Raw genomic sequence first — 25,399 nt, forward strand, 5'->3', positions numbered from 1 at the left:
GTGTCTCAGTTCTGTGTGACCTCATTCAGGAGGTTGCTTTCCTGACCCTCCCCTCCCCCTTGACCTGGGGGTTTGTGATGCGTCCTCCCTTTTATTCTTATCCAGATGTTGTTCCCAGGATCTCTGCTCCAATTCCTTCATCCCAACACAATACGTGGCCTTTTCTGACATATAGTACCCTCCTCTTGCCTCCTTTCTGAATAAAGGAGGCCCTTCGATCCACGGGTCCCAGTTGCAAGTGTGGCCCCAAAATAAGAAATAACTGAGTTCTACAGGCAGTCCTCAAAGTGTGACCATAATTGAGCCTAAAATTTCTGTGCCTATGTGAGACAGTTGTTAAGTGAGTTTGGCTTCATTTTATGACATTTCCTGCCACAGTTGTTAAGTGAATCACTGCACTTGTTCAGTTAGTAACCCGGTTCTTAAGTGAATCTGGCTTCCCCCGTTGACTTTGCTTGTCCGAAGGCCGCAAAAGGGGATCACGTAACCCCGTCACTGTCATAAATATGAGTCAGTTGCCAAGTGTTGGAATTTTATTCACGCAACCAAAGTTCACTTTTTATTTATTTTTCTTTTTTTTTATTTATTTTTATTTTTTATTTTACTTTTTTTTTAAAAAAAACATTTTCTCCCTCCCCTCCCCCTCCCCCCACCCACCCCCATTTCCCCACCCTAACCCTCCCTAACCCAACCCCTGACTTCCCAGATAGAGACAGAAGCACAGTTACCAGCAAATCTGAAAAACAAATATCCCAATAATAATATGCATATATCAGAATAAAAACAAGATAATACAAAAAAGACAAAAAAGGAGAAAAACCATCATAACCTCCTTTCCAAAACCATTACTACATATTTATGAAACATTTCTCAACCAAATCCCATAGACACTTCCTTTGAACCGTACCTTAATTTTACAAAATCAATCCAGGGATACCAATCTATAATATACTTATCGTAAGAGTGATCTTTTAGATATACAGAAATTTTATCCATTTCGGCAAGATTTGCTACCTTAAGTATCCATTCTTCTATAGAGCATAATTCTGCTTTCTTCCAATATTGTGCTACCAGCAGTCTAGCTGCTGTAATCATATACAATATTAATTTAGTTTCAGCAACAGTGCAGTCAGGTACTATGCCCAATAGAAAAAATTGGGGAGCAAATTTAATTTTTCTTTTAAGAATCTTCTTCTGCATTATCCACCATATTTTAATCAACTTTAGCTCCCAATGATTATCTACCCAATCCAACAGTTGGGAGATGATAAGCTAGCCACCTCCCAGGCTTATTGGCATTACAGAATGTATTATGCTTAAGGTATCTCAACTGTATTGTAGTCTGTTCTGCCACTAACATGTTCAGCTGCCCTTTCAACAATTTAATAGTAGTATAAATTGACCTATCTTGAGGGCTTGATATCAGCAATTTCTCTTTAATCTTAATCTCCTTCTCCAATTCTTTCAATTTGGCTTCTCTATCCCTTTTAATCTTATTATTCAAATAGATCAATATGCCCCTCATATAAGCCTTACTAGCGTCCCAAACCATCTCTGTTGAGGTGCCTTTATCCATGTTAAGCACAAAAAATTATTTCAATTGTTTCTTACACTCCAACACATTCACATCATATTTAAATAATCCCTCATTAAGCCTCCAAGATCTTCGTTGAGTCATCAAGTCCTGTATCTCCATCATCACCGGGCTGTGGTCTGAAATAGTTCTCGGGAAAATCTTAACATCTTTAATCCTAGAAAGCAAATCATTTGATATTAACATAAAATCAATTCTAGAAAAAGACTGATGTCTGTCCGAGAAAAACGTATAGTCTCTTTCCTTCTCATTGCGGAGCCTCCAGACATCCATTAATTCCAATTCATCCTTCAGATCAAAAAAAGCTGAAGGCAACCGCCCTCTACAAGTTGAGGTTGAAGCTCCAGATCTATCCATCTGTGTGTCTATAACCCCATTCCAATCCCCCATAAAAACAAATGATTTGTAGTCCAAATCCGATATTTTCCTCTGCAAATCCTTAAAGTACTTCATCTGCTGTTGATTAGGGGCATAAATCCCAACAAGTAATATTTTCTGATCCAGTACCATAAGTTCCACTAAAATATATCTCCCTTGCAGATCTGCTTCCAATAAATTAGCTGACAAGTTTCTATTAACATACAGCACCAAACCATTCTTTTTTTCAGGAGCTGAGGCTACAAAGCATTGTCCCAATTTCCGATTGTCCAAAAATTTTTGATCACTAGACTTAATATGCGTCTCCTGAAGGCAAATTACATCATTTTTATGCTGTTTCAAATAATAAAAAACCTTTCTTCTTTTTTGTGGGGAATTAAGTCCATTAACATTCCAGGTCAGCAGCCTGACCATCGTCAAGCTTAGTTTGAAGCTTCTGAAGCATAGCCCTCATATCAGTAGGAAATCTCTTAGGCCTTGCTCCTCCCACGGCTTCAGATTGTGTAGGTACATCAACAGAGATACTCGAAGTTTGCTGTATAGTCTTCTCCATTTTCTTTGCCGTTGCTCTAGTAATTCTCTGTTCTTTAAATTCCAATCCCAAGCCTACTGCTTCTTCCAGTCTCTCCACAAGCTGTTTATCAACTGACGCAAGTGCCGAGGCTGCTATCTCTATTGGCTCCTGCTGAACAGACTGGATCTTTTCCGATTCCCATCCTGGCTCGCCAGCATTCAGAACCTTGGAATAAAAGTCTCTGGCCTTCTGAGTAGAATCCAATCGATATCTTTTCCCAGAGTAAATCAAAGTAACGCCAATTGGCAACTCCCATCTAAATTGCAGGTTACGTTTCTTCAGCTCATCCGTCAAAAATTTAAACTCTTTGCGCAGCCTAAGCATTTTCAATGGTATTTCTTTCAAAACTTTCACCTCCTGATCTCGCACAGTACATCTCTGATGATATGCAGCCTGTACAATCTCATTACGCAGGTATCTCCTTTCCAGATGAACCACCACATCTCTTGGCAAGTTTCGCTGTCTTGCATACCAGGAATTAACTCTGTAGGCTTTCTCAATCTGTTGGGGAATCTCTTTTGGATCCACTTGTAGAAGGGGGGCAAAAGCCTCCGCGCAAATCACCCTCAAATCTTCTCCTTTCCCGCTGTCTTTATCCTCTGGCAAACCCCTTACCCGCAAAACAGCCTCTAACTGCTTGTACTGGAATAGCAACTGCTCAAGCTCAATTCTATCTGCCCTCTCTTCCAACTTGTCTGCCCGGTATTCCAATTTTCCAACATCCTTCTGAGTCTCTTTAACCGCATCATCCAGGAATTCCAAATTTACAGCCAGTCCAGAAAGGGCAGAAACAACATCATTTCTAATATCTTGATTAGCCCGAGCTGCCTGATCCCTCATCTCTTCCATAGTTTGGTTCATTTGATCCATTTGGTCCTGTTGGCTTCTCATTTGTTGTTTCAAATCCAACATATTTTTCTCCATATTACCAAACTTAATGTTCAAAGTATCCAATATTTCTTTATTGGTAATTGCTGCAGGTGGTGGATTTTGGGATTGAGATTGAAGTTGTGCCAACAAGGACAGCTGAGATTGTTGTAAAGGAGAGGAGGTGCCCTTAGGCTTGGTACCTCTCTGTGCAGCCATAACTTGCCAAGGCGCCAAGCAAGTCAAAAAAAAAAAAAAAAAGGAAAATCCTCTTTTCTTTTTTTTCCCCCTCTTTTTCAATTCCAACCACCAGATGGCACTGTTGTATAAGGTTTCAGTAAGAGTCAATTAAGGAGAACAAGCAGAGAAAGAAAAGTAGCCATTTTAAAAGGAAAAAGTTCTCCGTTTTTTTTTCCCCAAAGTGAAAGTCTTTGTTATAAAGCTGTAGAATAATAAGAGAAAGCAGAAAAAAAAACCCAAAAATACTTGCAGCCACCGCTTCAGTCTCAGTCTGTCCGTTACAATTCAGCACCAATCAACAATGTAAACGGAGACGTGCCTTCCAGAGCTTGCCCTGCAAAGCAGGGGGATCCAGCTGTTGGAGCTTCCTCTCGGGCTACCTGGGGAGCACCGCTTCTACCTCCAGGAATTCCTTCCTGGAGGGTCCAAACGGGCTCAACCCAGCCCGAAAAAGCTCTCCTCCGCCTCTTTGCCCGAAGCAGAGGATTTTCGCCCCTGGAAATCGGCGAAACAATCAGCTGTAGATCGGACGCTCTAAAGGGAGCGTCCTTTGCCCTGGTGGCATCCGCCGGAAGTCCAAAGTTCACTTTTTAAGGTCACTTTTTTCAGTGCCATTGTAACTTTGAATGGTCACTAAGCAAACCATTGCAAGTCAGGGACTACCTGTATTGGCCTCCCCCCCCCCCCCCATTATAGCTTCCAATTCTTCCTCCTTGTTCTTGGAGTGTTGCTCCAGAGACCTGGGAACCCTTGGTCTTGCAACCTGGCCTACTTCCCGTGGTGTTGTTGGTCTTCCCCGGCCAGTCTTTGGATTGCAGATGAAGGGGAAGGAGGGGGGTGGGCATCTGCTGAATATCCCATTTACAGGGATAGGAGGGTCCCTGTTGCTGGGGGTTCTTTACGGATGTTCCCCTCCTGGGGAGACCCCAGTGGACCATCCAAGCGAGGATGGCCTGACTAAGCTCAGAACAGCTTCTCCTCAGCTCCCCAGAAATCTTTTCCCCTCCAAACAGAGCCTGAAAGCTCCTGAGACACAGTGGCCGAGCCTCGTTTTATCCCAGTTTAATGTGTTGTGTTTACACAAGCGGTGTAGATGCTCCGGGGATCCTCGGAATGATTCTGCCCTCTGAGAATGTGCCTCTTTTGGACCTCCAGGGCAAGCCACACACAGCGCTGCAGCATCTGAAGCAGGCCCTGGAGGTGGACTCCACCTTCCTGCCGGCCTTGTACCAAGCGGCTCTCTCGTACCATCAACTGGGGCTCACCGAGGCCGAACTGGAGGTTCTGCTGCTGCTCTGTCAGGTGGGTCTCACGAGGACGATCCAGCGGTGGCCTCTCCGCCTTCCCTCCCCAGGGAGGCAGGGAGGGAGCTGATGCACCGCTCTCTTTTCCGTCCAGCTGGGGAAAGGGGGGAAAAGGCTACAGCAAGTGTTAGTAGGGCGTTTTATTATTCTAATGCTGTAAGTTTCCCAGAATCTGCCAGAATCCATGATGTACGCTGCTTTCTTGTAATATGGTGTTTCCCAACCTTGGTCCCTTGAAGATGCTTCAACTCCCAGAATTCCCCAGCCAGCCTTTCTGGGAGTTGAAGTGCACAGACCTTCAAGGGGTCAAGGTTGGGAAATAACTGTTCTAATCAATCTGATAAGATGAGGAGGGTGTTAGGAACATGCTGAGCCTCCAAGAGCATAGCTCTGCTGTAGCTGAGCAAGGCCCAAGTTCATGGCAGAGTCCGGCCTGTTTCCTTCACCCTCTTTCTTCTCTTCCCAGGCTCTGGAGAGTCCCCCACAGGTAGCCCTGGACTCCCCTGACCCCCATTTCCTCATCCGAACAGAGCTGCTCATCGGCGGATGCTGTCCGGCTGCTTTCCTTGCCCCAAGCTGCCCATCAGGGGTGAAATACTTGCTGGCCAAGAGGTGTTTGCAGGCGGAGAGGTGAGGGCCTCCTCCTCCCTCCCAGGCTCCTGGGGCTGGGCTGAAAATTCCTCTCAAGGGAAACCTTTTCTTCCCAATTCTCGGATGCCTTGAAAAGCCACAGCCCAGCGAGAGCCCGATGGAGAGGAACTGACCCTGGGCCACGCTCCATGCTTGAGAAGGGCTGATGAGACTGCAGGCCACGGAAATGATGTCTGCTGATGGGGGGGGGGATATGTCTCTCCTGCAGGGCAACAGAGGCTGCCGAGCATTACCTGGACCTTCTGGCGCTCTTTCAGGAAGGACCTCTTCCCCAGGTGAGGAGGGAGTTGCTTCCTTGAACGCCTCACCCTTGACAGAGTTGAAATGGGCTAATGTAACTCCAGTGGACACCCCCCATGCCCCCCCCCCGGTGGTCCTCAGAGTCTCTTCCAGATTGCAGGAGGGGAGCTGTGGTGGAGCCTCTTGTTTCATGGAAAGGTCCTCTGGAGCTGCAGTGGATTCATAAAGCATGCGACAGATAACCCTCAAATTATGACCATAGTGGAGTGCGCCCATGATGGTTTTCAACTCACGGTTGTAAAGTGGTTTTATTAAAGTGTCATTAAGCAAACGCCACGGGAGTTAAAGTTCTGCTGACAACCAGGAGTAAATACCTGTTTTCAGCAAACCCATTGCAAAATGCAGTTATGCCACCATGTGATGCTGGAATGGCCATAAAGGAGCCTTGGCTGCCCAGCCCCTGAGGGACAGTCCTACGTGGGTGGTGGGTGGTGGGTGGGGGATGACTTTGGCTCTGGATCATAAGAACCTCCCTACTCACTAAATGACCAGTTGTAAGTCAAAGACTACTGTAGTCGGAAAAGGGCTATGAGATTCCTGAATTTTTTCCCCCACATGTAGGGAGATTCTTTAAATATGGTCTCGGTGACCTCTGAACTCCCCAAAAAGATAAGTGCAAACAGCTTTATGAACCCATGTTGCTCCCCAGGATTATAAATTGCCTATTTTAGGGGTGGGGGCTGGCTAGGAATGCCCGCCCCCTTTCCCAGGGGTTCTGCTGCCCTTAAACAGCACCCAAGCCTGGCCTGTCAAGACCTGAAGTTGTGATGTAAGTTGTGTGTTCAAAAGAGCAGAGGCAAAGAAAAGCCACCTAAGGTTGTGGGCAGAGGAATGTGGGTGTGGAAGCGAATCCTGATGCTGAGTTTTGGGTTGAAACGGCTACTGGATCTTCACTTTATTTGGTCCCCCCCCCCTCACCCCCCGGGCAAAAGATCTTCCGGTCAAGGGCCTTGGGTGGGCTCACTGAATTCAGGAGGAGGCGACTATCTTCACTCCCATCTGTGAATGCTGCTTTCTGCAGTGGGATTCATTGGGAGGAGGGCTTTTTCCTCCTTCCAGGTGTCTCAGTGCAGCGAGCCGGCCGTGCCCAGAATTTCAGAGGTCTTCCTGGAAGCGGCCTCTGCTCTGGAGGAGGCAGCCAGGCACCAGGAAGCCGTCGTGGTGTGCGAAGAGGTGGTCTCCCACACAAGCAGGCTAGTCCCGGCCAAACTCTGCATTGTGCTGGACCGGAGTTCTGAAAAGGAGCCCACGGGGGCGGAGAGGTCCTCCGTGGCAAAATCTGCTGCTGCTCTCCCGGAAGAGCAGAGGGAGAGCCTGCGCTGTATCCTCTGGCAAGCGGCCGCCCACTTGATCCAGGGCTGGGCAAGAGCCCGGCTGGGAGAAACCAAGGAAGCCATAAACGGCTTTAGCAGGTAACTAGCATCCGGTGGAATCCTGATCATTGACTGGTTTGCCTCTCCCTTTTGCACTGGGACAGCTGGGAGAGGCTGGGGCAGCACAGCAACCTCATTTTGTGAAGTCAGGAATAGTCCCACGAGTGTCCTGGATCATACTTTGAAGGAACAGAGCTGGGTAGAATATATATCGCATATTCTCCCTGTTTTGAATATAATTCCCTCCCTTTGATTCTACTTGCCTTGCATGCATTGATTGTGGCCGAGAGCCAGAGAAATAGTCAAGGTTTCATCCCAACCTCCAGCCTCCTCTGGAATCACTGAAAAGTAGAAACTTCAGTTTTCAGAAGGAGAGGTGAGAAACTCACCTGCTTTCCCTACCTAGCAAAAGGACTCTCGTAGCCCTCTTCCGAGGTAGCAGAATAGGGTTTTATCAGCAAAATAGGGTCCCTGTCCTCCTTTGGGGCTGGGTGGATCCTTCTAGCAGCACAGAAATGATGGCATTTCAACCCTTCTCCAACAGGTGTCTTAATGATCTCCTGAGAGTCCATCTGATCAGCACAGGTATGGAGAGAGGTCTTCATTGCTTGCTTCTGCCTCCCAAGTCTTGGCTTGGTTCCTGGGCTTTTTCCAGAGGAAATGGCTTCACCTGGATCACAGGATGATGGGAAGGATCAATTTAGGTGATCCAGGTCATGAGTGAATGTGTGACCGCACTCACCCCATACACGCACTACTCAGTGCAAGAGTCCAAATTTGGGCCCACCCTTAGTGGACGACCTTCCATTTCTGGTTCTGTGATTGAACTGCTGTTAGAGGGGGTTTCCTCACCACTGATTTGGAGTCCGCCTTCTTGCCCCTTAAATCCATCCTCTCTGTTGTACGCTCTGGGAAGACCAAGGAAACACCGCGACCTTCCTTTCTGATACTTCTTCACCTACAGTTGCAAGAAAAAGTATGCGAACCCCTTGGAATTAGGTGGAGTTTTGCATGAATTGGTCATGAAATGTGCTCTGAACTTCATCTAAGACACAACAATAGAAAAACACAGTCTGCTGAAAAAAATACTACACAAACATTAGATGTTGCCATGGTTTAATTGAACATAACATGTTCAACACATTCACAGCGCAGGGAGGAAAAAGTATGTGAGCCTTTAGCCTAATGACTTCTCCAAGAGCTCATTGGAGCCAGGGAGTGAGCCAGCCTTGACTCCAATCAGGGTGATGACATTGGATGTGTTGCTGACAGCTATCCTGCCCTTTAAAAACACACAACTGTGTTGGGGTTACTGGTTTCAAGAAGCACTGTCTGATGTGAACCATGCCTCGCAGAAAAGAGCTCTCAGAAGACCTACAATCAAGAATTGTTGACTTGCACGAAGCTGGAAAGGCTTACAAAAGTATCTCCAAAAGCCTTGATGTTCATGTGTCCACGGTAAGACAGACTGTCTACAAATGGAGAATGTTTAGCACTGTTGCTACTCTCCCTAGGCGTGGTCGTCCTGTAAAAATGACTGCAAGACCACAGCGCAGAATGCTTCATGAGGTAAAGAAGAATCCTAGAGTGTCAGCTAAAGACCTACAGAAATCTCTGGCACATGCTAACATTTTTGTTCACACATCTACAATAAGGAAAACATTAAACAAGAATGGAATACATGGGAGGACACCACGGAGGAAGCCATTGTTGTCCAAAAAAAATATTGCAGCACGTTTGAAGTTTGCCAAAGAGCACCTGGATGTTCCACAGCACTACTGGCAAAATATACTGTGGACAGATGAAACCAAAATTGAGTTGTTTGGGAAGAACACACAACACTATGTGTGGAGAAAAAAAGGCACAGCACACCAACATCAAAACCTCATCCCCACTGTAAAACCTGGCGGAGGGAGCATCATGGTTTGGGGCTGCTTTGCTCCCTCGGGGCCTGGACGGATTGTTGTCATTGATGGGAAAATGAATTCCAGAGTTTATCAAGACATTTTGCAGGAAAACGTACGACCATCTGTCCGCCAACTGAAGCTCCGCAGAGGATGGGTGATGCAACAGGACATACAAGTAATTCAACAACAAAATGGCTTCAACAGCACAGAAAACGCCTTCTGGAGTGACCCAGTCAGAGTCCTGACCTCAACCCGATTGAAATGCTGTGGCATGACCTTAAGAAAGCAATTCACACCAGACATCCCAAGAATATTGCTACACTGAAACAGTTTTGTGAAGAGGAGTGGTCCAAAATTACCCCAGATCGTTGTGCAGGTCTGATCTGCAACTACAGGAAACGTTTGGTTGAGGTTATTGCTGCCTAAGGAGGGTCAACCAGTTATTAAGTCCAACGGTTCACGTACCTTTTCCTCCCTGCACTGTGAATGTGTTGAACATGTTATGTTCAATTAAGCCATGGCAACATCTAATGTTTGTGTAGTATTATTTTCAGCAGACTGTGTTTTTCTATTGTTGTGACTTAGATGAAGTTCAGAGCACATTTTATGACCAATTCATGCAAAACTCCACGTAATCCCAAGGAGTTCACATACTTTTACTTGCAACTGTATAAGTAATTAGTAGTTTATGATGGCAACTGAGACTGGAATGGCCAGTGCGATGTTAGGTGATCACTCTGCTTAGGAATAACAATTCAAGTTGCCATCATTGCGTGAGGATTTCACATGATTGACTTCTGACATCTTGCCGGCTTCCTCAATGCCTGGCAGGGAATGTCGGAAATCACAATCCCGTGTGGCCATGCTTCACTGTAAAGTTGTATTCACAAACGGAGTGTCGAATCTCAATCACATCACCATAGGGACACCGCAACAGCCAGAACTCTGAGGACTGGTCATAATTACCACTCATTATGAGTTTGAATAGTCACTGAATGGGTAGTTGTTAAATGAGGACCCCTTGCCTTTGAAGTGGGTTGGTAGGTCCCTTCTCTGTCTTCTCAAAGCTAAGGGTGCCCAGTTCCGTCAGTCTCTCTTCATCGATTGATATCTGCTCTCATGAATTTGACTGCCTTTCTCTGAGCCTCTTTCCACTTTCTCTGGAACTTTCTGAAATATAATTTGGGTGTGGTGACCAAGAAGGGGTGTGGCCAAAGCAGAAGCCAGTTCCCTTTGCCTTTGGGGTCCCTGCCTCCCCAGACAATGAGCCTCCCCAGACATGCTTTTCAGAAAGACCTTAAAACCTTGTTTTCATTCTGCAGTGGATTTGGGCAGGGATGGAGTCCTGCTGTATTAACTGCTTAGATTGACTGTGGTTTTTAATTGCTGTATTTCTAAGGTCTGATGCTTCTTTGAGTCCTTTGGCAACTGGGTGATCTATAAATAATTGGATAAATAAAATAAGCAAACAGAAATACCTCCACAGCCACAATTTCATTAACTTTTTTGAAAGAGAGGAGGAAAAAAGTGACTTCTCTGGATCCTCCAAACAAATTAGTTGTCCAAATCCTTAAAATGTTTTTTTTAATCCATTTGTTTTCTTTGTACATATGTAAAGTAGCAGAGAAAGGCCACAAAAAGTTAGTAGTAAAAACTATCCCTCATTTATAAAGTTTGGGGAATCTTGCTCTAATCTGGCAATATGGTTTTGAATTTTATTTCTGTTATTCAATAGACATTAGCTGCCCTACCTAATTTTTTGTTAACTGCAAATTTGACAAATCTCTACTTCTCATCTAAGTTATTAAACTATTGAAGCCAAGAAGAGCCAGGAGCAGCTCTTATGACCCCTCACTTGATGAGTTGCCCCTCTCCAATTTGATGAGCTATTGATGGACAGACTTTCTCAAAGTCTTAACGCCTGCACAATCTACCTGAGAAGTGCACAACCAAAACTGAGATGAGGTTAAAGTAGCAAACTCAATTCCTAGCACAGTGATGGCGAACCTTTTTTGGCTCCCGTGCCATAAGTGGGGGGAGCGCAGGGGAGTCGTGTGCAGGCATGCCGCACCCATAATGCAATGTGCGACACACACCCCAGTGCGCATGCGCGCACTACAGGCACGACACCCCCCCATTTCTGCATGCTTTTTTCGCCCTCCCCAGGCTCCAGAGGCTTTATAGGAGCATGGGGAGGGCAAAAACAGCCTCCCTTGCCCCCCCGGAAGCCCTCCAGAGGCTTCAGGGACCTTCAGGACACTTCCCTGAAGCCTCCGAAGCAGTCAAAATGACCCTCCAAGCAAACAGTAAGTCCGTTCCTGAATTTCCGGTTTGCCCGTAGGGCCAGTTTTTTGCTCTCCAGAGGCTTCAGGGGAGCTCATGAGGGCCTCCGGGGCACGCGGGAGGCTCTTTTCACCCTCTCCAAGTTCCTATAAAGCCTCTGGAGCCTGGGGAGGGCAAAAAATGGCTTTAAAAAATGGTGAAATCAGCTGGCCAGCGCACGCATGCGCACTGACCAGCTGACAGGGCAGCGCCTCACGTGCCTGACAAATGGCTGCGTGTGCCATCTGTGGCACGCGTGCCATAGGTTCGCCACCACTGTCCTAGTAGATCCATACTGACTTCTGAAAATTATCACTTTGTTTTCACACTGGTTCCCTTTGGGATCTCCCCAGGATCACATCAGACTGACCCATCTGTAGGCCATGCATTTACATCTCCCCTTTTATAAATCACCCACTATGATCCTGAGTGGCATGCAATCTCGTATCCTGACCCTTCTCTTTATTTCAGTAATACAATACAATAGCAGAGTTGGAAGGGACCTTGGAGGTCTTCTAGTCCAACCCCCTGCCTAGGCAGGAAAGCCTATACCGTTTCAGACAGATGGCTATCCAACATCTTCTTTTTTTTTTTTTGTATTTTTTTTTGTATTTTTTTTATTTTTTTTATTTTCTTTTTTTTATATATATATATATATATTTTCTTTTTTTCTTTTTTTTTCTTTTTTTTCTTATTTTTTTTTCTTTCTCATCTTTTTTTTTATTATTTTTTTTATATTTTTTTCTTTTGTTTTTTTTATTTATTTTGTTTTTGTATTATTTTTATTTTTTTATATTCTTTTTTTTATTATTTTTTTATATATTTTTTTTCTTATTTTTTATTTTTTATTTTTTTGATCTTATTTGTTTTTTTATTTTTATTGAAAAGTTTTACACAAAACAAAAAAAAAATTTTTAAACATTTTTTCTCCCTCCCCTCCCCCTCTCCCCACCCACCCCCCCATTTCCCCACCCTAACCCTCCCTAACCCAACCCCTGACTTCCCAGATAGAGACAGAAGCACAGTTACCAGCAAATCTGAAAAACAAATATCCCAATAATAATATGCATATATCAGAATAAGAACAAGATAATACAAAAAAGACAAAAAAGGAAAAAAACCATCATAACCTCCTTTCCAAAACCATTACTACATATTTATGAAACATTTCTCAACCAAATCCCATAGACACTTCCTTTGAACCGTACCTTAATTTTACAAAATCAATCCAGGGATACCAATCTATAATATACTTATCGTAAGAGTGATCTTTTAGATATACAGAAATTTTATCCATTTCGGCAAGATTTGCTACCTTAAGTATCCATTCTTCTATAGAGCATAATTCTGCTTTCTTCCAATATTGTGCTACCAGCAGTCTAGCTGCTGTAATCATATACAATATTAATTTAGTTTCAACAACAGTGCAGTCAGGTACTATGCCCAATAGAAAAAATTGGGGAGCAAATTTAAATTTTCTTTTAAGAATCTTCTTCTGCATTATCCACCATATTTTAATCCATAAAGCCTTAACTTTCTTACAGGACCACCAAATATGAAAATAAGAAGCGTTTGAACAGTCACACCTCCAGCACTTAGGATTGTGATTTGGATACATTTTAGACAGCTTAGCTGGATCTAAATGCCATCTATAAAACATCTTGTAAAATTTTTCCCTTAAATTCTGAGCTTGCGTAAACTTCACATTTCTAATCCAAATCTTCTCCCATGTATCTAGCATTATAGGCTCCTCTATATTCTGTGCCCACTTTACCATACAATCCTTAACTAACTCAGAAGCAGAGTCTCTCTTTATCAAAATATTATATATTCTTTTAATATGAAATTGTCCTTGGTCCCTAATTTGCTCAGTCAACTCATCATACTTATTCTCAATACCTATCCTCATATCTTCCTTAAACCTAAATTGTAACTGTTGATATTGAAACCAAGTCTGAACAATCTTTTTATCTTTTAGTTCATCTATCAACTTTAGCTCCCAATGATTATCTACCCAATCCAACAGTTGGGCATATGTAGTTTCATCGTGCCTCTGTGTTATACTAATATTTTCTATCATATGCCTTGGTATTACCCAGTCAGGAATCTTACATTGCATATTTGGCTGATACTTCTTCCAGACTCTTAACAACGCAGACCTGTATATACGCGTTCTAAAAACAAAATCCTGCTTTTTACCATACATTAAATACGCATGCCAACCATAAAGCAGATCATATCCTTCTAGATTAAGAATTCTCTCCTCCGTCATATTTATCCAGTTACTAATTGCTCCCAGGACAGCTGCATCATAATACAACATCAGATTAGGCATTTTCAATCCTCCTCTCTCCCGCACATCTTGTATAATCTTCAACTTAACTCTGGGTTTTTTCCCATCCCATATAAACTTATTTATATCCCCTTGCCACTCTAACAAGGTAGCCTCTCTTTTAATTATTGGTATCATCTGAAACAAAAATAAAAACCTTGGTAGTATATTCATCTTAACCGCAGCTATCCTTCCTAAGAAGGACAGCTTCAATTTCCTCCACGAGGCCATTTCTTGTTGAACCTTATGCCAAAGCAGCTCATAATTATTTTTATAAAGTTTTGTATTAGAGTTTGTTAAATAAACCCCCAGATATTTAACTTTAGCTTCTCTATCCCTTTTAATCTTATTATTCAAATAGATGAATATGCCCCTCATATAAGCCTTACTAGCGTCCCAGACCATCTCTGTTGAGGTGCCTTTATCCATGTTAAGCACAAGAAATTATTTCAATTGTTTCTTACACTCCAACACATTCACATCATATTTAAATAATCCCTCATTAAGCCTCCAAGATCTTCGTTGAGTCATCAAGTCCTGTATCTCCATCATCACCGGGCTGTGGTCTGAAATAGTTCTCGGGAAAATCTTAACATCTTTAATCCTAGAAAGCAAATCATTTGATATTAACATAAAATCAATTCTAGAAAAAGACTGATGTCTGTCCGAGAAAAACGTATAGTCTCTTTCCTTCTCATTGCGGAGCCTCCAGACATCCATTAATTCCAATTCATCCTTCAGATCAAAAAAAGCTGAAGGCAACCGCCCTCTACAAGTTGAGGTTGAAGCTCCAGATCTATCCATCTGTGTGTCTATAACCCCATTCCAATACCCCATAAAGACAAATGATTTGTAGTCCAAATCCGATATTCTCCTCTGCAAATCCTTAAAGTACTTCATCTGCTGTTGATTAGGGGCATAAATCCCAACAAGTAATATTTTCTGATCCAGTACCATAAGTTCCACTAAAATATATCTCCCTTGCAGATCTGCTTCCAATAAATTAGCTGACAAGTTTCTATTAACATACAGCACCAAACCATTCTTTTTTTCAGGAGCTGAGGCTACAAAGCATTGTCCCAATTTCCGATTGTCCAAAAATTTTTGATCACTAGACTTAATATGCGTCTCCTGAAGGCAAATTACATCATTTTTATGCTGTTTCAAATAATAAAAAACCTTTCTTCTTTTTTGTGGGGAATTAAGTCCATTAACATTCCAGGTCAGCAGCCTGACCATCGTCAAGCTTAGTTTGAAGCTTCTGAAGCATAGCCCTCATATCAGTAGGAAATCTCTTAGGCCTTGCTCCTCCCACGGCTTCAGATTGTGTAGGTACATCAACAGAGATACTCGAAGTTTGCTGTATAGTCTTCTCCATTTTCTTTGCCGTTGCTCTAGTAATTCTCTGTTCTTTAAATTCCAATCCCAAGCCTACTGCTTCTTGAAAACGTTGTTATTAATACAATTAATACAATAGTAGAGTTGGAAGGGACCTTGGAGGTCTTCTAGTCCAACCCCCTGCCTAGGCAGGAAACCCTATACCGTTCCAGACAAATGGCTATCCAACATCTTCTTAAAGACTTCCAGTGTTGGGGCATTCACAACTTCTGGAGGCAACTTCTGCTCCACTGATTAATTGTTCTAACTGTCAGGAAATTTCTCCTCAGTTCTAAGTTGCTTCTCTCCTTGATTAGTTTCCACCCATTGCTTCTTGTTCTACCCTCTGGTGCCTTGGAGAATAGTTTGACTCCCTTTTCTTTGTGGCAACCCCTGAGATATTGGAAGACTGCTATCATGTCTCCCCTGGTCCTTGTTTCCTTCAACTAGACATACCCAGTTCCTGCAACCGTTCTTCATATGTTTTAGTCTCCAGTCCCCTAATCATCTTTGTTGCTCTTCTCTGCACTCTTTCTAGAGTCTCCACATCTTTTCTACATCGTGGCGACCAAAACTGAAAGGAGTATTCCAAGTGTGGCCTTACCAAGGCCTTATAAAGTGGTATTAACACTTCACGTGATCTTGATTCTCTTCCTCTATTTATGCAGCCTAGAACTGTGTTGGCTTTTTTGGCAGCTGCTACACATGGCTGGCTCATATTTAAATGGTTGTCCACTAGGACTCCAAGATCCCTTTCACAGTTACTACTACTGAGCAAGGTATCATCTATACTGTACCTGTGCATTCCATTTTTGTTCCCTAAATGTAGAACCTTACTCTTTTCACCATTGAATTTCATTTTATTAGATAGTGCCCAATGTTTAAGTTTGTCAAGATCTTTCTGTATCTTTAGCCTATCTTCTGGAGTGTTGGCTATTCCTGCCAGCTTGGTGTCATCTGCAAATTTGATGAGTTCCCCATTTATTTCCTCATCCAAATCATTGATGAAGATGTTGAAGAGTCCTGGGCCCAAAACAGAGCCTTGAGGTACTCCACTGCATACCTCCCTCCATGTAGATGCAGTTCCATTGAGGACTACACGTTGAGTGCGGTTGGTCAGCCAGTTACAAATCCATCTGGTGGTGATGCTGTTTAACCCACATTCTTCTACTTTTATCTAGTAGTAGGTTATGGTCTACCTTTTCAAATGCGTTACTGGAGTCCAAGTAAACTATATAGATGGCATTCTTCTGGTCCACTAATTTTGTCACTTTGTCAAAGAATGCAATAAGATTAGTCTGGCATGATCTGTCTTTGACAAACCCATGTTGGCTTTTGGCTATTACTTTGTTAACTTCTAGGTGTTCGCTATTTCGCTGCTTGATTATCTTTTCCAGGATCTTTCCTGGTATTGAGGTCAGGCCTTAGCTTTCCTTACTTCATCTTTACCGGCTCGGGCTATTTGCTGATATTCTGCCTTAGTTATATCCCCCGCTTTCCACTTTTTATACTTATCCTTTTTGTCTTTCAATTTGTCAGAGTTCTTTATGCAGCCATGCTGGTTTCTTTTGGGAGCTGTTATTTTTCTTCTTCATTGGTATTGTGCTAGACCGAGCTTTTGTAATCTCATTTTTCAAATTTTCCCAAACTTCTTTTTTTTTAATTAAATTTTTTAAATAAGTTTTACAATTATTTCCCCCCTTTCCCTCCCTCTTCCCCCAACCCTACCCCTCTTCTCTCCCTCCCTCCCCCCGACCTTCCAGAGCAGAATACAGGGTATAAGCATTTAACAACCATACGCTAACATAAGCTAACTAATTTTAACATGCTACCATTCTTGTGCTTTAACTTCCCCTTTATTAAACTAACTTTAAATAAATTATAGCATTCCTTATGCCTTCATTCATAAGCTAATTGAAATTTTTTAGTCCGGTATTTGTTTTGAATATAGTCAATCCATCTTCTCCAGTCCAGCTTATAGTTCTCATCTGATATGCTGAAATTTTGGCCATCTCTGCTAAGTTTACTACTTTTAACGTCCATTCTTGGATAGTGGGCAATTCTTCCTTCTTCCAATATTGCGCCACCAACAATCTTGCTGCCGTTGTTAGGTTCAAAATCAAATTAGTCTCTATAACAGTACAATCTGAAACTATTCCTGTTCCTAACAGGAACAACTGGGGTGTAAACTTTATCCTCTTTTTCAAAATATTTTGAATAACCCACCATATTTTTATCCAAAATGCTTTAACTTTTTTACAAGTCCACCAAATATGGTAATACCTGGCACTAACACAGTCACATCTCCAACATTTAGATTGTAGATTCGGATACATACAGGCTAACTTTTTTGGATCTAAATGCCATCTGTACAGCATCTTGTAAAAATTATCTCTCAAGTTCTGAGGTTGTGTAAATTTTACATTTCTTACCCAGATCTCTTCCCATGTTTCCATCACTATTGGTTCTTCAAAATTTTGTGCCCATTTTATCATACAATCTTTAACTAATTCTGTTTCAGAGTCTATTTCTATCAATACATTATACAACCTTTTTATGTGCATTTGACCCTGGTCCCTAATTTGTTTTATCAAATTGTCCTCATTTTGGATAATACCAGTTTTCTGGTCTTTTTTCCATCTAGCCTGTAACTGTCCGTACTGAAACCAGGTTTGAGTTATCCTTTCCTCTCTTAGTACATTCAAATATTTTAACTGTGGTACACCTCTATCCATACTAAGAAGTTCTGCATATGTAATTGTATCCTGTTTTTGTTCTATACTTATGTTCTCTATAGCGTGTCTGGCACCCCCCACATAGGTATCTTATCATTTAACATATATTGATATTTTTTCCAGACACGCAATAAAGCATTCCTTAAAATATGACTTTTAAAAATCTTATCCACCTTCTTGTCATATATTAAATAAGCATGCCAACCATATACCAGATCATAACCCTCAATATTCAATATTCTATCCTCTGTTAGGTTAATCCAATGGCTAATTGTTGTTAAGACTACTGCTTCATAGTATAATTTTAACTTGGGCATTTTTAAGCCTCCTCTTTCGCGTATATCTTGCATTATTTTAATTTTTATTCTCGATTTCTTCCCTGCCCAAACAAAGTTGTTAATACCTTTCTGCCATTCTTCCAAATTTGTGTCTTTTTTAAGTATTGGTATCATTTGGAAGAAGAATAGAAACTTAGGCAAAACATTCATTTTAACTGCTGCTATCCTTCCCAACAAAGACAATTGTTGTTTTTTCCATTTATTAATTTCTATCTGTATTTTATGTCATAATGGTTCATAATTATACTTATATAATTTCCCATTTGAAGTTGTAATATAAATTCCTAAATATTTAACCTTTTTTACTATCACATCCTGTTACTCTTTCTAATTCTTCTTTTTGGTTTATAGTCATATTTTTAACTATCATCTTTGTCTTCCCTAGATTTACTTTAAACCCAGATACTTGACCATATTGATTAATTATATTCATTAATCTGTAACTGATTCCCCCGGCTGGGTTAAAGTTACCACCAAGTCATCCGCAAATGCTCTTACTCTGTATTCATAATGCCTAATCTTAATTCCTTGTAGTTCGTCAGATCCACGTATTCTATTCAACAACAATTCCAAGGTTAAAATAAACAATAATGGAGACAAGGGACACCCCTGTCTTGTTCCTTTTTCAATTTTAAAAGATTCTGTTAATCCTCCATTAACTATAATTTGTGCTGTCTGTTTCTGATATATTGCCTTAATAGATTGCATGAAATGCTCTCCGAACTGCATCTTTTGTAATATTTTTATTAAAAATTGCCAATTGACTTGATCGAATGCTTCCTCCGCATCTAAAAATAAAAGCACTGCCGGGACTTGATTATTCTTTCCCAAATATTCCATTATATTCATAGTTTGTCTTACATTACTTTTCATTTGCCTTCCCTGTATAAACCAGACTGATCATTATGAATCGTTTGTTGCACAATTGGCATTAACCTGTTTACCAGTATTTTAGCAAAATTTTTATAATCTGTATTAAGTAATGAAATAGGCCTGTAGTTTTTTGGCTGGATAGGATCCTGATCTTCTTTTGGAATTAAGGAAATAAAGGCTGTTTTCCAGGATGGTGGAACCCTGCTTTCCATTTGGATTTTATTAAATAATTCCCTAAGAGGAATTCAATCTTCCCCTTTGCTCATCTGTGAGTATAGGAATTTTCTCTTTCTCCAAATATCTGTCTATGTCTGAACCTTGTATTTTATCACCAGCATACAATCTAGTGTAAAATTCTAAAAAGGTCTTTTTAATCATATCCTGTTGAAAAACTTCTTTCCCTTTGTATTCTACTTTCTCTATAATACGAGACTTTTGTTTTTTCCTTAACATGTATGCTAACCATCTACCTGGTTTATTGGCATTGCAAAAAGTGTTGTGTTTAGCATATAGAAGATTAGTGGCTATCTGGTCCGACATCAACATATTAAACTGCCCTTGCAATAAGGTAATTACTCTTTTATCTTCTTATCATCTGGTTTAGACATTAACTCCTGCTCGTTTTTTTTAATCTCTTCCTCTAATTCCCTTTGTTTCCCCTTTGTCTGCGCCTATAAATATTATTCATTATTCAGGTATTATTAAAATATCTCTCATGTATGATTTACTTGCGTCCCAAACCATTTCCATAGATGTCCCCTTATGCATATTAAAAGCAAAATATTCTTTCAATAGTTTTTTACATTCCGTAACATTTTTCTCATATCTAAATAGATTTTCATTTAATCTCCAAGACCACCTAGGTCGGTCTCCATATTCAAATTCCATCCAAACGGGGTTGTGATCTGGTAAAGTTCTCGGGCATATCTTAGTCTTCTTCACCCTGGAAAAAAAGTCATTTGTAATTAGTATAAAATCAATTCTAGAAAGGGATTGATGCCTATCAGAAAAAAATGTGAAATCCCGTTCTTTAACATTCCGTTCTCTCCAGATATCTCTCAATTCAAATTCGTCCATCATGTCAAAAAAGGATTTAGGTAATCTTGTTCGTGTTTGAGTATTTTGCAAAAGCCTCTTCTTGTCTTGAACGGGATCCAGTACTCCATTCCAATCGCCCAGTAAAACACAGGATCTATAACCCCATTGTGTTAATTTAGTGTGAAGCAACTTATAAAATTTTTCTTGTTGTTGATTGGGAGCATATACTATTTTCTTCCCTTCTATTAATAGTTGAATTGCAATATATCTATCTTGAGGATCTGCTTCTATTAATTCAGCCTTTAAGTCTTTTCTTAAATATATGACTATACCGTTTTTCTTCTCTGGAGCAGATGCTACGAAATGCGATCCCAGTCTTGCGTTCATCAAGTATTTCTGATCCTGTGTTCTAATGTGTGTTTCTTGTAAACAAATTACATCATTTTTAAATTGTTTCAAATAGTGAAATATTTTTTTCCTTTTTTGTGGTGAGTTTAAGCCATTAACGTTCCAAGTTAGAAATTTAATTGTTATTTTCAGCACGCTGAAGCTTTCTAAGCGCTGCCTGGAAATCTTGCTGGGATTTCACCTTCGGTCTAGGTCCTCCCACAGCTTCTGTGTACATATTTATATTTTCTTGGACTATCATCTGGGCTTGTTGAGACTTTAATTCTTGTTCTTTACATTTAGTGGCCGCACGGGTTTGTCTTTGTTCCATAATTTCTTCTGTTTCCTGCAGTAAACTCACAACCCCAGTTTGTGCCTGATTATCTTGCTGCCTGGGGTCCTCTGCCTCTTTTCTTTCTTTGCGACCTGGACATGGGGGGCATCCTGCCTTTAATACTATGCTATAAAAATCTTTTGCCTTCCAGACAGAGTTGAGATGATGTCTTTCTCCCAGGTAGTTCACCACCAATCCGGCTGGGGTCTCCCATCTGTATTGAATCTGGCGCTTTCTAAGTTCATCCACTAGAAATGCATAGTCCTTTCTAGATCTCAACATTTGGGGGGGGGGGATTTCTTTCAATACTATCACATCTTGACCTGCCACTTGCAGTTTGTTTTTATAGGTTGCTTGTAATATTTCATTCCTAATTTTCCTGGTGACAAAATAGATTACAATATCGCTTGGCAGTTGTCTTTGTCTGGCAATCCGTGAATTAACGCGGTAAATTTTGTTGATTTTCCAGGCACATTTGGCCTTTGATTCCCCAGTTAAAATTTCCCAAACTTCTTGAGTTTTTTTCCCCTTAAGGATTCTCATCCATGGAATTCTTCCCAAGCTCTCACTAAGTTTATTGAAATTAGCTTTCTTAAAATCCAAGACTCTAGTTTGACTTTGTTCTACTACTTGTATTTGCATAATGTTGAATTCAGATATTGCATGGTCACTTGCCCCCAGGGTTCCTATGGCTTCAACACCTTCTATCATTTCCTCTCTGATAGTGAGAATTAAGTCTAATATGGCTGATCCCTTTGTTCCCTTCTCTACTTTTTGGGAAACAAAGTTGTCTACTAGGGTCGTTAGTAACTTGTTGGATCTTCCACTTGGTGCTTATACTTATCCTTTTTGTCTTTCAATTTGTCAGAGTTCTTTATGCAGCCATGCTGGTTTCTTTTGGGAGCTGTTATTTTTCTTCTTCATTGGTATTGTGCTAGACCGAGCTTTTGTAATCTCATTTTTTCAAAATTTCCCAAGCTTCTTGAGTTGTTTTCCCCTTTAGGATTCTCATCCATTCTTCCCAAGCTCTAAGTTTATTGAAATTAGCTCTCTTAAGTCCAAGATTCTAGTTTGAATTGTTCTACTACTTCTCTTTGCATAATGTTGAATTCCAATACTGCATGGTCGCTTGCTCCCAAGGGTCCTGTAGCTTCATCACCTTCTATCATTTCCTCTCTGTTAGTGAGAATTAAATCCAATATGGCCGATACCCTTGTTCCCTTCTCTACTTTTTAGGAAACAAAGTTGTCTGCTAGGTTTGTTAGGAACCTGTTGGATCTTCCACTTGGTGCAGAGTTTGTTTCCCAGTTGATGTCAGGGTGGTTAAAATCCCCTATTACTATTGTGATGTGCTTCCTACATACCTTAGTTAGCTGACTAGCAAAAAGTTCATTTACTTCCTCTGCTTGGTTGGGTGGCCTGTAGTATAGACCTATGGCAATGTCATTTCCCCCACAACCTTTAATATTGACCCAAATGCATTCAAGATAGTTCTCATCATTGTTGTGCTCTATTTCTGTTGAGATGTAGTTATTTCTTATATATAGTGCAACTCCACCTCCTCTTTTATTTGGTCTATTTCTTTTAAATAATTTAAATCCTTCTAGCTGTATGTTCCATTTGTGGATTTCATCCCACCAAGTTTCTGTAATGGCAACAATATCATATCTGCCCTCATTTACTCTAATTCACCCTGTTTATTCCCCATAATCTGGGCATTGGTGTATAGACATTTGAGTCCATTTTGATTGACCCTGTGTTTACTGTCTACATAACCTGTGTTATGCCTGACTGCCCTTATTTTCTTGCCATTTGTGTGATTCATGCACATGGTATGGCACTCACTATTAAATGTTTGGTTTTGCTTGACAGCGGGAGTGATAATCTTACCCGCACAAACATCTGTGTTACTTGCACTGATAACCCTATGCATTTTAGATTGCTGGGGACAGAAATGTTCTGTATCAATTAATTCTCTGTCCCCGCTGTTCAGTTTAAATGTTTATCCAGAAAATCTGTGAATTTAATGCCAAGTAACTCAGTCCCTTTCCTGGATGGGTGCAACCCATCTCTTTTGTACAGTTTTTCATTGGACCAGCTGTAGGCATCATGACTAATAAAACCAAAGCCTTCCCTTTTACACCACTCCTTTAGCCAAACATTAAACTCTGCTACATGCTGGCCCTTCCCTTCTTGTTCCTTATATACTGGTAAAACCTCTGAAAAGTAAGCCTACAACCTACACTACTAAGTTCATACCACAAGATCTGAAAATCATTCTTCACAGAAAGTACATCTTTTTGGGACAGATCATTTGTGCCAAGATGTATAATAGCATCAACGTAACAGTCCTTACTTGCATTGTTGACTATCTTAAGAATACGCCTCTTGTCTCTGCTGGCAGTAGCACCTGACAGACACCTGACCTCTTTCAAAACCTCCATATCCTTTCCTAAATTTACATCCCTTACGACTGAATCACCAACTAGAAGGTGACTTCTCTTTTTGGATACCTTGCTCTTCTTGTGCGACTGATGTGTGATACCTGGGTCCCCGTTTCGCCTTTCCAAAGAAAGTTCTTCATTTTGGACCACGATCCCCAGCTTATCCCCAACTACCTTGGCCTGTCACTTTAGTGTTCCCATTAAGGTCAGCAAGGGTGCGCAGTTCTTCAGGATCGGAGTCCGGCCATCAGCTGTTCCCTTTGCTCAAGGTGTAGGATGCAATTTAGGGCAGTGTACTTACCTCCTTCAAAGAAAAAAAGGGGTGTAGTAGACAGTTGAGAGGTCTCTGCTTCCAGTGCTTCTCACTTGGCCCGGGGGCTCCCTTTTTTCTAACTCTGCCCTGGAGTGGCTTCATTTGACAGCTGGCTGTCCTTGCAAAATGGAAGAATTGGCCTCGTTTGGGGGCTTCACGGTGGTCAATTATCGCCGTGTTCTTCCTCTCACCAGGCAGAACTGAAACAGAAGGAGAGCAGATGGCCATACCTGAAGCGGAGCTGCTCCCCCAAATCAGACTCCTGGCCTTGACAGGAAGAGGAATCCAGTTTCTGGAGCTGGAGAGGTTCAAAGAAGCCTTGATGGATTTTCAGTACAGCCTGCAGGTCTCTCCAGGTACCTTCAGCATGAAAGTTAGAGAGAGTCTTTTGGGCTGGGTTGGCAAGGAAGGTGTACCACACAAAAAGCATCTTCTGTGTGTGCCTGGGGTGGGGGTAGACTTGGTGAAGGCCACAGAATCTGGGTTAGTCTAAGCAAGGTGAGATGAGCCCCTTTCTCACAGAAGCCATGGGCAAGGTGAGGATGAGATGAGGCTGTCACCTGAGAGGTCGGGTGTGATCACATCTCTGTCAGGAAAGAAAAGACCAGGACACACGTGAAGGTCCAGCTGAACTGGTTTATGGCTAATTATGCCTCTGCACAGGAATCAGCGGAAGTCAGGGATGGCCTCTCCTTATGGCTGTGTGGGGTCCCTCTTTTCACTCCACCTCCAGGTTCTGCCATCCCTTCTCCGACAGTCTCTTCGTTTTTTGTCTCTCAGACAGCTGCACGTCTACCTTGTACTTACTGCACACCCTCTGGAAACTTGACCGGAAGCAGGAGGTGGTTGCACACTGGCCGAAGCTCCCATCGCAACCTGGCTTGATGGAGGAAAACACGGGCAGGTGTGTGTCCTTTGGGCTAAGCCTTGTCCCCGAAGCCCCTCTAGGGAAACTCCATCTAGGGAGCTTCCGTCCAGTCTTCTTTCTCACACTCCTCACCTAAACGGCACCCATTTGGGGTCTAGTTCTGCTTCCTGGCAGCCAACACACAAAACAGACCCTTCGCTTCTGCTGGGATTTTCTGCTGCTCTGCCTGGTGATCCAGACAAGGTTGCAATGGGGGGGGTGGGGGAAATGTTCTTAGATTCTTTTTAACTTTGCCTGGGTAGATATAAGCAACTCAAGGCAGCAAACAAACATCCTCCTATTTTCCCCACAGCAACAGCCCTGTGAGGTAGGTTGGGCTGAGAGAGAGAGTTCCTGGCCCAAAGTCGCCCAGTCAACTTTCATGGCTAAAATGGGACTAGAACTCACTGTCTCCTGGGTGATTGGTCCAACTGGCTTTCATGCCAAAGACAGGACTAGAACTCACCGTCTCCTGGTTTCTAAGCCAGCACTTTGTCCACTGCACCAAACCCTTCACCCTCCCTGGGAATTCCTGGTGGTGCCTCCCCAAGGTCATAGGAAATAGAAAACGGATGAAGTGTTGGTTTCTTGACATTCTTTGAGCTTGGTTGTTTTGCTGCAGACATTTCATGACCAGGCTTGGTAGCATCATTAGCCCAAGGGGGAGGGGGATTTGCTGGCTCTTCATATAGAGTAGCTTGCCCTGCCAGGTTTGGGAGGGGTTGGTTCCTTGATTAGGATTTATTGCCTGTTCCCTGTAAGTCTGAGTGACAGCTGTTGGAGAGCCTGTCCGCTGGGCTCTTGATTTTCT

The 25,399-nt window shown here is 42.0% G+C and overlaps 1 protein-coding gene across 2 annotated transcripts in view; it reads left to right on the plus strand.

Moving 5' to 3' along the window:
- FANCG (FA complementation group G) overlaps positions 1–25,399 on the plus strand; it is a 32,824-nt gene that overhangs the window by 5,724 nt on the left and 1,701 nt on the right. For both annotated transcript variants that reach the window (XM_081941350.1, XM_081941351.1), the window contains exons 7-13: positions 4,809–4,955; positions 5,424–5,587; positions 5,817–5,883; positions 6,968–7,320; positions 7,826–7,866; positions 23,876–24,037; positions 24,462–24,585. In XM_081941350.1, coding sequence (XP_081797476.1) covers positions 4,809–4,955; positions 5,424–5,587; positions 5,817–5,883; positions 6,968–7,320; positions 7,826–7,866; positions 23,876–24,037; positions 24,462–24,585 — 1,058 coding nt within the window. The remainder of the gene's footprint in view (positions 1–4,808; positions 4,956–5,423; positions 5,588–5,816; positions 5,884–6,967; positions 7,321–7,825; positions 7,867–23,875; positions 24,038–24,461; positions 24,586–25,399) is intronic.

This window comes from Natrix helvetica (genome assembly GCF_964273705.1).
Source record: "Natrix helvetica genome assembly, chromosome: 2".
NCBI classification, from domain to species: Eukaryota; Metazoa; Chordata; class Lepidosauria; order Squamata; family Natricidae; genus Natrix; species Natrix helvetica.